Genomic DNA, 13,187 nt, shown 5'->3' on the forward strand with positions numbered 1-13,187 from the left:
ACCGTTATCTTTCTGACGCGGTCGGTCGCCAGGCCCCGCGCGGATCATGGCGAGAGCGGCCCCGCGTGGAAGGGGCAGTGGTCCAGAGGTGGTCAGGAGGGGCAGCACGTAGTGGGCAGCAATGCCACAGCAGTGAAAGGAGGGTCTTCTTCCCAGACCGCAGGATGTGGACTTGGAGTAACGGCCATGTTTCTTTCAGGGGTTTCCCGCACACACAAGTACCTCGCTAACCAACGAGGGGGTTATAATTAATCAGAATTAAAAAAATAAAGCTGGTGTAGGGCTTGGATTATTCATACAACAGTAAATGAGTCATTTAATTCAATAACAATAATGTAGCTGTTGTGTTTCTATGGCGCTATTCATCCCAAACCTCAGGATAGCCCATATTCACCACCCTCACCGATGCACAGCAGATCAGGAGGACAAGTGAGAAATTGCCTCACCTCTTGAATTAAGGGGAAACTTTACGGAGGCTAGATTGCTCAAGCCTACAACTGAATTGAGCCAGCTCAGTGAATAATTAACAAGTACGAATGGAGTCATAAATGAACTGATAATCAAGACCTCCATTTAACTTCTCCTTTGAAGCATGACGCCACCTACAGTTCAGTGACCTTTGTTACTATACCGAGTATCGGTTAGTTGGAAAATTCTGGTACAGGGGAAAGAGCGCCACCTACTGGTCCACCAACACCAGCTGCAGTGGTAGCCTGGCATGCCCAGGAGGTCTTCCATCTCATTATCGACCAGGCCCAGCCTTGCTTGGCTTCCGGGACTTGGCGAAATCAGGCAAATATATGGAGATAACGCACCTACCCTCAGAAATAAAAAGTATTCCCACGCTTGTGACACACATTTCAACAAACATTTTTCATCCGCAATCACTTGAGCACACGGCTAACTACAAGGCTTTAATTCTTACATCCAACGCTTCTTAAAGAATAACAAAAACGTCAAAACATTCACAAATGCTCTCTAACAACTAACATTGTTGGCTGTTTGGCGTCGAAAATGGCTTTACAATAATGCGGCTTTAAGATTTCCAGGGGGCGGACGTGTCTGTCGTTGATGCCTTTGGCTGCGTCCAGGACACGCAACACGCAGACGAACGGAAGTCTCTGCAGGAAACCTGTACATGCCCGGCGTCTGCCTGAATTTACCCGACAACCGTCGCTGTGTCACACCTCCACGAGATACATCATCTGCATACCGAAGAAGCAGGCGCGGATTTACAACAGCCAAAGAGAGGCAGCTCATAAAGAAGCGTGTCTTGCCACCAGCTTTGTCAACTTCATTGCACCTGTAAGTGCCACTATGTCAGGGGGTTGGGACGGCTGCGAGTTACGCTATTAATGTGCCTGTAGATTAGGTCCATTGCGACATTTTTGAAATTCTTGCAGTGTTTAATTGCACTTACAAGGACATAGTCAGAGGTGCTTCCAATGCACGTGTTTGCAGATTTGCTCATGTAGACTGGTAATATATGCAAACTATATTGTAAATGAATGTACACAATTTCAGGGTGTTGGTTGCAGTTTGGCCCTTACTGGTTGAGATACCCAAACATCGTATAAATGCCTACTAGAAATTCAAAATATATAAATATATTGCTGTGAGCTAATTAAATTTCCACAAATACAGTATGTGTGAAATTGTAAAGATATTAGTGCTGTGTTTCATTCAAAGCGCTTTACAGGTAATGGGGACTCCCCTCCACCACCACCAGTGTGCAGCCCCACCTGGATGACACAACAGCAGCCATAGAGCTCTCGGAGTAAGATCACCACACACCAGCTCTCAGTGGGGAGGAGAACAGAGTGATGAAGCCAGTTCATAGATGGATTATTAGGAGGCCATGACTGGTAAAGGCCAATTGGAAATCTGGCCAGAACAGCAGGGTAACATCCCTGCTCATTTCACGAAATGCCAGCGGATTTCTAAAAACCACAGACAATCTGGACCTCATTTTTACATCTCATCCAAAGCACAACACCTTTCGTTATAGCATAGTGTCCCTGTGACTATACCAGGGCATTAGAACCCACATAGACTACAGGGTGAGCGCCCCCTACTGGCCCCACTAACACCTCTTCCAGCAACAGTCTTAGTTTTTCCCAGGAGGTCTCCCATCCAGGTACTGGCCATGCTCACACCTGCGGTTGCCAGGTGTGAGTTGCAGGGTGATATGTCTGTTGGCGTTTCGATTATAACACCATCTCTTGGCATACGATTTTCGCATAACAAGCCAAACATAGCGTCCGTGTTACTTATTTACAGCAGAGAATATTTCATCCACACCAGTTCTCATGGTACCGCACGGCTTGAAGCTCGTATTAACAAAGGACCAGAGATTCTCTGTGCACCGCTGGCAGATGCACAACGGAAAGAGCTTCCATTCAACTGAAAGGCTTCAGCTGAGTGAGACCGTATCATTTTAAGATCGTAAAAATCACGGAGGGCGATTCTGCCTTCATTTCTTCTGCGATCATAATCTCTTACTATTCCACATCAGCGTTTGTGTTCGATTGCAGCTCTTCTGCACAGCTGACCACGCTACCTCTGCGCAGGCCGTGACGTCATGCCCAGACCTAAGTAGCAAACCCAGCGGAGCGGAGTGTCGCAGATCCAGCCTTTATTTCAGTGCCCCGTATCTGCTCAGCCCAGATCAATCAATCTCTTCATGCGCGGTTAAGGCTTTTTCCCCGTCACCATGCCTGTAAGTTTATACACAGTTTCACTTTTCTGTTTTCCTTTCGACTGCATTGGTTGGCACCGATTAACTTGTTTTAATGAAAGGGTTGGCCTTCGATTTCTGTTCAGTGTCTCAGTGTTCACAGTCGTGTGGATGCATATTTCTTTAGCTTTGTTGTGGCGTGGGGCACATGGCGAGCCCCTGCGCTCGCAGTGCTTGATCAAGTCTAATCTAGGCCTCGTCGGTTTTTAAAAGTTGTAAACAAAGTTTTACCGTACCATAAATGTTTTTATATATATATTCCGCTTTTGCAAATGAGTCAATCCAATTTTGTTGCGCGTTGCATCTCTGTTTAAAGGAGCGATTCACCGATTAAAACAGAAATTAACCTTTAATGTTGAGGTCTAAGTTCCATCAATTTCGTTTTTGATAACGTTATGAATTCCCGTTGTGTAGAAACTGCTACAATCCCCCCACAAAACGTAGCATTCGTATTCGGTGTCGCCTAGTTCCAGATGGATGTTGGGACTGACATTATCTTCTTGGTTTTATCTGAGAAATGGGACAACATGTTTATCGTGTTATTACGTTTAAAGTCCAGTGAAGGAAACTTCTTTAAGGCGTTGTCTCGCGGTCTGCAAGACAATCTTAAGAGTGTTTTTATTTTCACATAAATCGCCTCGGATGTAAAATTTCTGCTCTGATCAGGAGTTTTTTTTTACTTAATTTCACAGCTGGCCAAAGACTTACTGCACCCCTCTCTTGAGGAAGAGAAAAGACAGCATAAGAAAAAACGACTGGTGCAGAGCCCCAATTCCTACTTCATGGATGTGAAATGTCCAGGTATTTAAGTCCCTCCCACGGAAATACCCTAGTACAATAAGAATGATGTTTTAATAAAGAATGGTAGAGTTAACATAACGTTATACACAATGCACTATTGTATATATGACCTTTTGGTTTAATATTTAAAATGTAGACCAAACATGAAGTAAGCATCAGTAGCATTCAGGTCCTTTAAAGGTTATCACATGTTGCTGGATTACAAATGAGACTTGCAGATCTTTTTCCAATCAGCATTTTTAATGCAGACTCGCGTGCTTTAACAAAATGTTTAAAGGCAAAGTTAGTAATTTGCCAGCGGATATTATAAAGAAAGTCAAAAACTGAAATCTGCTGCTTGCATATGTATTCAGACCCCTGTGCTCTGGTAGCTCTAAGTTTACGCAGGTTGAAGGAATTGTAACAGATATAAATGAACAAGTAATAGGTTTATTCCCTGCTGAAAAAAAAAAGAAAGAAAACACAACGTTTCAGCCGTGGAGCCTTCTTCAGGTGTGGAAGTCTCAGTGTCTTCACCTGAAGAAGGCTCCACAGCCGAAACGTTGTGTTTTCTTTCTTCTTTTTTTCAGCAGGGAATAAACCTATTACTTGTTCCTTTGCAGCCTATGCATGCTGACGGAGCTACCCACCTGAACTAAAAGATATAAATGTATTATTGTTGGCTTCTGCCTGTGCACCATTGAAATGACTGTCGCAGTTACTGTTAAAAACCCCAGTCTGTTTAGGGATTGGTCAGGCAGTGAATCTGAAGGAGATGTACAAAAATGAAGACTGTAGGGCATTTCTAAGGAAGTTAAAGATAAAGTGATAAAAATGCATAGATTGGGAAATAAGATATCAGTGTTTGAATATCCCAGTGAGCACTGTTGGCTCGTTAATCAAGAAGTGGAAGCTGTATCGCACCACTCGGACAATGACTGGAAAAGGCTGATCCTCAAGACTCCGCATCGGAACAAGAAGGAGAGCTATGAGGGAAGCCACTGAGAGGCCAGCAATCACTTTGGAAGACCTACAGGCGTCTGTGTCTGGGACTGGAGTAAAGGTGCATCAGTCAGCTATATCAAGAGCTCTGCATAGCACTGCCCCGTTAGGGGAGGGTGGCAAGATAGAGGCCGTTACTAAGAAAGAACCGTCTTAAAGTCTGTCTGGAGTTTGGTTAGATAGCATTTAGAGTGATCCAGCTAAGACATGGGAAAAGGCTTTGTGGTCAGATGAGACCAAGATGGAGATTTTTGGCCAAAATTCAAACTGCTATATGTGGTGCAAACCTAACACTGCACTTGCCCAAGAACACTATACCCACAGAGGAGTATGGTGGTGGCAGCAGCATGATGCTGTGGGGATGCTTCTCATCAGCAGGGACAGGGAATCTTGTTAGAGCTGAAGGAGAAATGGATAGAGCAAGATGTAGGGAACTACTGCAAGGGGACTTGTTTCAGTCAGCTAAAAAACCCGAAGCTTGGGAGAATCTTCACCATTCAGCAGGACAGTGATCCCAAGCAGTGGGCCAGAGCAATATTGGAGTGGCTCAAGAATAAAAAGGTGAATGTCCTTGAGTGACCCAGTCAGAGTCTTGAAATTTGTGAATGAGCTGGAGCAAATCTGCTAAGAGGAATGGGCTATTCAGCAGTGTGCAAAGCTGGTAGACATCTACCGCCTAAAGGCTGTGATCGTTGCAAAAGGTGGCTCTGCGAAATATGAATGTGTGGGATCTGAAAACTTACGCAAGCAGCATATTTCAGTTTTTGACTTTTAAGATATCTCTTGACAAAGAAGTGATTTTGTATTTCAAGATTTTGTTTGAGCATGTGAGTTTGCAATAAAATTACCTCCTGGGAGGGGGGAAGAAAAGTGCAGATATCACTTGTAAACGAGCAAAGCTTGAAAACTTTTAAAGGGTTGGAATACTTTTACCAGGCCCTGTAAATGTTATTATGGATTATTTTAAAACCGTTTGCTGTTATGCAAAAGAGGAAAATGAAGTCAATGTATGGACTTCTGTTAGATGCCTTTGCACTATGACAGGGCAGGCACGACACTGAGGGTCCAATATGCGTCATTGTTAACACAGTCCCTGTTTGTCTTTAGGTTGCTATAAGATCACTACTGTGTTCAGTCATGCCCAGACAGTGGTCCTGTGTGTTGGCTGCTCAACAGTCCTGTGTCAGCCTACAGGAGGGAAAGCCAGGCTCACAGAGGGTAGGTGGAGAATGTCCTAACCAAGCACATTCTTTCTGCCATTCAGATGGAAACAGTCACTTACAAAATAACTTTCAACAAGCAACTTTAATTGAAACCCCTTCCTTGTATTTCACACTAGCCAGTGAAAATTTGCATCTTAGTAACATGGGATTAAATGTAACTATTTATTTATTATTTTCACTTGCTTACATACTGTATAGCCAGTTCATGAGATCAGTAGTCCTGGTTTCTTGTCTGGGGATTAGCCAGGCTGTTGCACATGTGTAATTGACTTGTTCTCTTGCTGTCAGAGTGTCCCAGTTGTATTATTTCCATGTATTCCCTAGTATAGACGTTGTGCCAAAATGTGCCGAAGTACAGTACAGCAGGATATTTGATTTTGTAAACGTTTAAGACTATTGCTTCCTAAATAAAAACAAAGGGCAGCACTACAGAAGTATTTACCCCAGTTATTACTTCTTGTTTCCAAGCTTGTGTTTGGTTTGTAAAATTTGTACCAAGGGGTAGTGTTCACTTTTCTGTAATGAATGTAGTTACAGCCTTTAAAAGCCTTTTTTGCACTTACACTTTTAAAAAAAGTCAAATAAACTGAATATTCAACAAAAATGTAAAATAAGAGAAGTGTGCACCAGGATAAGTAATTTTTTTTTTTCAGGTTGTTCTTTCAGAAGAAAGCAGCATTAAAAAGGATGAAGATGGAACTTTAATGTACAGAAAAGTAATGTTTCAGATCAGTGATCAATGCCTTATAAACTATTCATTGATTCCAATGGATGCAAATTAATATGTAATTGTGTATTTGAAAGATACATGGCAGGTTGTTTCTGTTATGTGATCTATTCAGTTTTCCGAATAAAGCCCTACATATCTGCAACAAATTTGACTGTTTTAAATTGGTTATCGTGCTGGAGGGGTTATACCTTTACATATTGATATACTGTGGTTTTTTAATAAACTTGAGGCACTGGACCCTCTATGATACCTCCTCTCCATACTTTACATTGGCTATTTTGTCTCAAAGAAATCGTTGGCAAGAAAAAGAGGTACATAATTTAGTGATGTTTTGCACTTTACCTAAACTATTGTGACATTCGCCTTCAGCCCTTACAAATTAGAACTGTTCTGTGAATGCTTTTCATGACCACTGAGAGACTGATCAGCATATTCAGTGGGAGGCTGGTCAAGTCTGAGCATGTCTTTTTACACATACCCATTCTTATATAGTCACTTAAAAGAATGTTGATGTTTGCTAAATCCAGACTCTGAATTTAATCCTAGATTCAAAGCATGTGCCTGTATTTAACACCGATTACAACCGGGGGGGGAGGGAGCCCATACCACATCAAGTTTGTGCAACATCGCCCATAAACAAGTAAAATGAAATTTCCCATTCTGCTACTTGAAAGGTTTTTACCAAGGTTTCTTCCATATTCTGCATGGCTTAATTTTTTTAATGTCACACAATTAATCTATACTTTCCATTGCAGATGTTTAATGCTATGACAACACTAGGATGAGTTTCAGCATAGGTTATGAGGCAGCAACCTATAAAGGAAACTGGTCCATCAAACCAGAGCATAAAAAGCATATATATGAAATGCTTGTTCTTAAGCTGAAAACAGCTAATGTACATCTTCATGCCTCTTTCAGGAACATAGAAGACAGTGCTGAACGTGATATGAGGACTTTCAAAGTCTAAATTGACAAATGGAATTTCTTAAATTTGATGTGCCACACAATCCACAGATGACAACAGAATCTAGTTTTTCCATACAAAATTTATTTCAAGAAAATAACAAATAGCATGTTTCAAAATGGGATGAATGCAGTTGAGTACACGCACATGGACTTGCTGTATAAATCTATATTTCACCTTCATAGAAAGCATACATTTTTACATCTTCACTTTAATACTCTTGATAGACTTTCTTGGGGGGGAAGTGATCAACAAAAATGTGCAAAAGGCAAACTTGAATTATGGCCTTTGTTTTTTGCAAATGAACCTCACAAAAACCCAAACATGACACCCAGAAGGTTTAATAACATGCACTACATTTACAGTGTACACAAGTGGTTCCCACTGAACTCCATTTCATCTGTAATTCTCACATTCATTGTGTCTGGCACTGAACCCCACTATGCCTAGGCCCTTCATCTTCCTCGTAGGCCTCTCCACTGTATTGTCTGCGTTGGGATTCAAGGTCCATCTCAGTGAGGTCAACCTCTTCCACATCGTCAGTAATCATCAGTTCATCTCTTGGAGGCAGCAGAGATTCCAGCTTTGGAATTGTCTGTAGTGGAAGCCATCCATTTTCTGGGAATTTTACCTTGGAGGAGAAGAAAGAACAAGTCAAAAAAAGTTCTAAATCTCATACAGTTTACAAGGACTACAATCTAAGGATTAAAGCTAAAACTAGTCAACCTACAGTTCTTGGGGGGGGGGGGGGGGGGCGTACACACTTACCGTAAACTGAATTATTAGCAGTCCTTTCTCATAGGGTTCCCTATACACAGGCATGCCTTCATTCTGTACACATTTGATGTCATTGTGCTTAATGACTTGACCTAGAATAGAGAAAATGTACATTAACATTTAAACATATCTAAGACCAATTTAAGAGTTTGATATCAGCAGTACAGTAAGGGCCAAGATGAGTATAAACTTAGTAACAATTTTGATTTTCTTAGACCTTTTGTGCCTGCAGATCTGACATCTCAACCTCTAATTTACCTGGAGATGAGCTTATGATGAGTGTTCTGTTATCCAGAGTCCGGATGGTCTTCTTGAACCCACACAAGGCCTCGACTAACTTGATTTCCATTTTCATGATGAGGTCATCTTCCCGCCTTTGGAAAACTGGGTGTTCTTTCTGATCCAAGACAATCATGACATCACCAGGCTCAAGCCCAGGTTCCTGGTCTCCCTCTCCATGGAATGTAATTTTCTGACCATCTTTCATACCTGGCACAGATGCAGTTACTATTGTTAGGACTTGAACTTTACAAATTCAGTATAATTTAAATAACACTACAATACAGTTCAATAAACCAAAGATGTGGTTACATCTTTTGCAATATTTCTTATATATGAATATTATGTAAAGCTGACCACTTTAAAGCATGGTTGGTCATTGTAGTTCAGGTGGGTAGCTACGTCAGCATGCGTAGGCTGCAAAAGATGGTTGGTCATTGTTGATTTTTTTTTTTAATAACTAGGTTTTGGAAGTGGAAAAACTATGGACTGCACAACATAAGATTTTTCACTTTCCAGAAATGCATCATCAATACACAAATCAAATCTTAAGAAGTATTTTCTTTGGTAAATTATGGATTATGAAGACTGTTCCCAGTCAAGTGAATTTTGGATTACAACTCTACACAGGAAGCAGAACGATGCCCACCTTTATCGACGTGAACCTCCAGGATTTTCTTCTTCCGCTCAACTTTGTGGCCATTGCAGTTCTTGCACCGGTCTTTCGCACTGAACCTCTCTCCCTGTCCCTGGCACTCCCCACACATGCTCTGGATCTGCTGGATCATGCCGGGTCCAATCTGTTGCACCTGGATTTGCACACCTCTTCCTTTACAGTTGGAGCACTTCTCCAGGGCGCCCTTCTTGCCTCCATGGCCTAGGGGAAAGGAGCGGACATTATCAGAGGGGGGGCATTCAGAGAGAGGCGTGAACTTAAAACCAAGTCAAACAGTATGACAAGACCCACCCGACACCGTTCGTTACTACTGATCGTTCCAAATACAGAACTGCACTGATCCAGACACCCCTTTTCATGATTCTATAACGCACGAGAAGTTCTTGGGTGACATTTATTCCTTTAACACCTTAGTGTTCCGTGCCATTAGCGACAGTCTTAACTTAATATTGGGTGGGGGGGGGAGAGATATTGATCAAACCAGGTTTTCAAAATCCCTTCTTTTGGATGTACAGTGTAGATAAGGGAGCAGGTGGAAGGCCTACCATCACACTTCTCACAGATGACATTCTTCTGGAGGGCGAGTTTTCGTGTTGTGCCGTTGTACATGTCTTCCAGCGACACGCTCAGCTGATGTACCACATTCTTCCCTGCAATTAAGCCAGCAGAGGCAGGTGGGTTATAGGTGGTTCGCTGTGTCCCCACTGTGTCACACAAGCACTAAACAAATCTGAAGCAAGCAAGCTTCAGCAACACTTCACAGAAGAGGAACTGCGTCAGGGTGTTAAACATTGTGGCCCGACAATGGTCTTGAAGTGATATAGCGTCTGACTCAGTAATTCCTTGGATCTTTTAATGAATGCAGAAGCTAAGTTAAATCAATAATGGAAACGACAACTGAGGGTCCCATTCAATCTCCATTTGTACTGTACTATGATATTTTACCAAATATTTTTCTTTTTGTTTAAAATGTTTAACATCACTTTAACCCTTACAATTTCTTGAATGATTTTTGCTGTGCTGATGAGCGAGTATAGTTTTTAGCGGACACCTTGCAGCTATTGGTCATCCAAAGCTGGCCACCCGGATGTACACAGGTAGCGGTTTGTGGTTTTGCTTCTTCTGGACTCCAGGGTTTCTGCATTAATAGTGTCCAGACAGCACAAAGAAAGATCTCGACTCACCTCTCCTCTCCCTGTGCACTCTTCCTCCCCCACCAAAAAACATGTTGAAAATGTCCATTGGGGAAGAGAATTCTCCTCCTCCTATTCCTCCTTCCTTAATGGCCTGCTCCCCTCCCTGATCGTACAGATCCCTCTTCTTGGAGTCAGACAGAACTTCATAGGCCTGAGATATAAGTTTGAACTGCGGGGAGAGACAGGGGAGAAAATACGAGCAAATCAACCTCCGGCTGTTCACGTTTCCAATTGAAGACACAACACAGCGGCGCTAGAACCGAGGGGGAGGAATATAGATTTAAGAGCATGACCCAGACAATATACTGGGATTAAACCAACTACGGGGACAAAGCGAGTTCCTGTCATATTTAAATATTTTATACACGACATCCTGATTATTTTTTTTTTTACAGTTTAGACACGGCTGTCTTGCGGAATTTCTAACCGGGAGTCTTTTACAGGAAGACGCAGCGCTGTTAATTCTGATCGGCTATTTAAAAAAAAAAAACAACAACAACTTGTCGTTTAGGTCCATTAAAACGCCCCGTATTCAAAGAGAGAGAGGGGATTACTGCTCGGAAACACTCAGATCTAAGGGCTTCCGCCGGCCCGGCTGGCTGCCGCAGTCCAGCTCCTTCCAGAAAGTTCCGCACGTGTTGCGCCGCGGCCGGTTCCGTCTCAACCCCCCCCCGCCTCCGGTCCGGTCCGGCCCGGCCCCGACACGCACCTTCTCCCCCTCGTTCGGGTTCTTGTCCGGGTGGTACTTCAGGGCCAGCTTTCGGTAAGCCTTCTTGATCTCGTCGGGCGAGGCCTTGGGACTGACGCCCAGCATGTCATAGTAGCCGGTTTCTTTGACCATCTTGCCGAGCCTGAAACGTCAACTGGAGGAGAGAAAGAGAGAGAGACACAACCGCGGTCAATGAAAACGATAACCGGCTCCGGAGTGTAGCCACACACCGTCCCTAAGGGCAATAACGACGTTAATAAGACAGAATCACCATTAACAGTAATGCAGCTCTCCCCTTCTCTGCAAAAGCGTATGCACACACGTGCGACCTGTATCTTCCCTCTCGTCAAATCCTTGAATACTCTAAATAAAGGTGCATTCTCCGGTCACCCCTTAAGCCGTACCTGCGAGTGCAAAAAGCCAGAGAAAGCGGGTTGGTTTTCTCTCTCGCCCCCGCCCACGCCGCTGTCAGACGCCGGACCGGCTGGCTCGGAAGATGTCTGCCTCCGCTCCTTTTTATAAGCCGCCGCGGTGCAGAACCTTCTGGAGCGCCGAAGCGCCTCCTCTCCGGTGACGCCAGAGAGGCCCAGAAGTTTCGCCCCCTCAGGCGAGAAGTCTAGAAAGCTGCCGCAAGCGTGTGCGTAAGACCCTGCCTGGTCAGCTGCTGCACTGCACTCTAAAAACAGGCCGGGGGGGAAGGGTTTCCAAATATACCCCCAATTCTGGAAGCATGTTTTTTTTCAGCCACTGCGGGCTTATTAATAGAAACAGCGAAGTGGAGGGATCACGCCACCCTACCTGTTTAAAATCCTGATCCATGTCGTGAACTGTTATTTTGATATAATGTGTATGCATAATATACCTATTTTATATGCATAAGGTGATGAGGTTTTTAAGTTAATCGCAGCTCCGAAGACGTCATTATAGGATTAATGTAATATGATGTGTTGAGGCTGCTTCATTCCAGGTTTAAGCTTAAGATTTTAATATAAAGTTCATCGGCTTAATGCCCAGCCCATTCTAATTAGAAATCTTGTTTCTTGCTAAGGTGAGCTCTCCTCCCTTGTGGATTTACCTTTAACGAGCCCGTCTGTAATCTCCACCTGCCGACAAAATGATTTATTACTTACGGTGGGAGTATTGGTCAGGGCTCTAGATTATTACCTGGAAGGTTAGGTTTAATTCTCAGGCAGGACACGACTGGCAAAGGCCAGGGGAAGAGTTAGTCAGAGGTTAAACCCTCGACTCTTTATGAGAAACTCCCTGGGATTTTTAATGAGCACAGAGAGTCAGAACCTCGGTTTTACGTTTCATCCGAAGGACAGCGCCTGTTTACAGTATAGAGTCTCCGTCACTATACTGGGGCATTAGGACCCACACAGACTTCAGGGTGAGCGCCCCCTGCTGGCACCACTAACACCTCTCCCATCAAGGTACTGCCCAGGCTCACACCTGCTGAGCCTCAGTGAGTTGAAGGATGATATGGCATTAGCAAATAACAATTATTATCGGTGGTCATAGGTACAAAGTGCTTGTAGCCTCTGTGCTAAAGCGAGAACACATTGCTGAGTTGTTCTTCTCTCTCCCTGGAAGTCCTCTGAGAGACTCCCGGACTGAAACAGCATGATTTTGGGATCAGGGTGCAGTGTCCTGATCTCCCTTTGTCAGTGTCATCCAGGAGACTTCTCATCAGCAGTCTGGTCATATATCAGCCTAGTAATCAGAGGATCCGCTGTGCTCATAAAACATTCAGACCAGTTGGGTTTTCTTATTGAATAAGGGTTGTCCTTATTTATGAGGAATCTTGCAAGTACAAATACCATTTTATTTCTGCAAGCACCTCGAAGTGCTGTGCATTAGCATGGACATAGTACACTTAACACAAACAAAGTTCAGGAGCCCCAGAATGTACCTGGTAGCTCTTCCTCTAAAGTGGTGACCAAAACTGCACACACTGTTCTAAATGAGAAACGATTGCTTGTGCATCGTATAATTGTAACAGAGCATCCTTTGATTTAGGATCTGTTATTACAAATTAAAATATAGACCAATGCATATATCTAAGCACTTTATTCCAATGTTTTGTTGCCCTTTTTTATTAATTATTAATATTG

General features: G+C 43.3%; 2 protein-coding genes across 2 annotated transcripts; one reads left to right on the forward strand and one right to left on the reverse strand.

Annotated features, from left to right (window-relative positions):
• Positions 1–2,609: 2,609 nt before the first annotated feature.
• On the forward strand, positions 2,610–6,618 carry rps27l (ribosomal protein S27 like). Its single transcript, XM_015343407.2, has 4 exons — positions 2,610–2,719; positions 3,430–3,538; positions 5,627–5,737; positions 6,396–6,618. The coding sequence occupies exons 1-4, from the start codon at positions 2,714–2,716 to the stop codon at positions 6,422–6,424; spliced, it is 255 nt and encodes an 84-aa protein (XP_015198893.1). The 5' UTR covers positions 2,610–2,713; the 3' UTR covers positions 6,425–6,618.
• An 882-nt stretch (positions 6,619–7,500) lies between these two features.
• On the reverse strand, positions 7,501–11,604 carry dnaja (DnaJ heat shock protein family (Hsp40) member A). Its single transcript, XM_006628918.3, has 8 exons — positions 11,478–11,604; positions 11,074–11,227; positions 10,353–10,533; positions 9,714–9,818; positions 9,142–9,369; positions 8,472–8,702; positions 8,205–8,305; positions 7,501–8,067 (listed from the first exon to the last, which is right to left on the reverse strand). Exons 2-8 carry the CDS (start codon positions 11,203–11,205, stop codon positions 7,852–7,854), a joined length of 1,194 nt encoding a protein of 397 aa, XP_006628981.1. The 5' UTR covers positions 11,206–11,227; positions 11,478–11,604; the 3' UTR covers positions 7,501–7,851.
• Positions 11,605–13,187: the final 1,583 nt, after the last annotated feature.

Source organism: Lepisosteus oculatus, chromosome 5 (genome assembly GCF_040954835.1).
Source record: "Lepisosteus oculatus isolate fLepOcu1 chromosome 5, fLepOcu1.hap2, whole genome shotgun sequence".
NCBI lineage: Eukaryota > Metazoa > Chordata > Actinopteri > Semionotiformes > Lepisosteidae > Lepisosteus > Lepisosteus oculatus.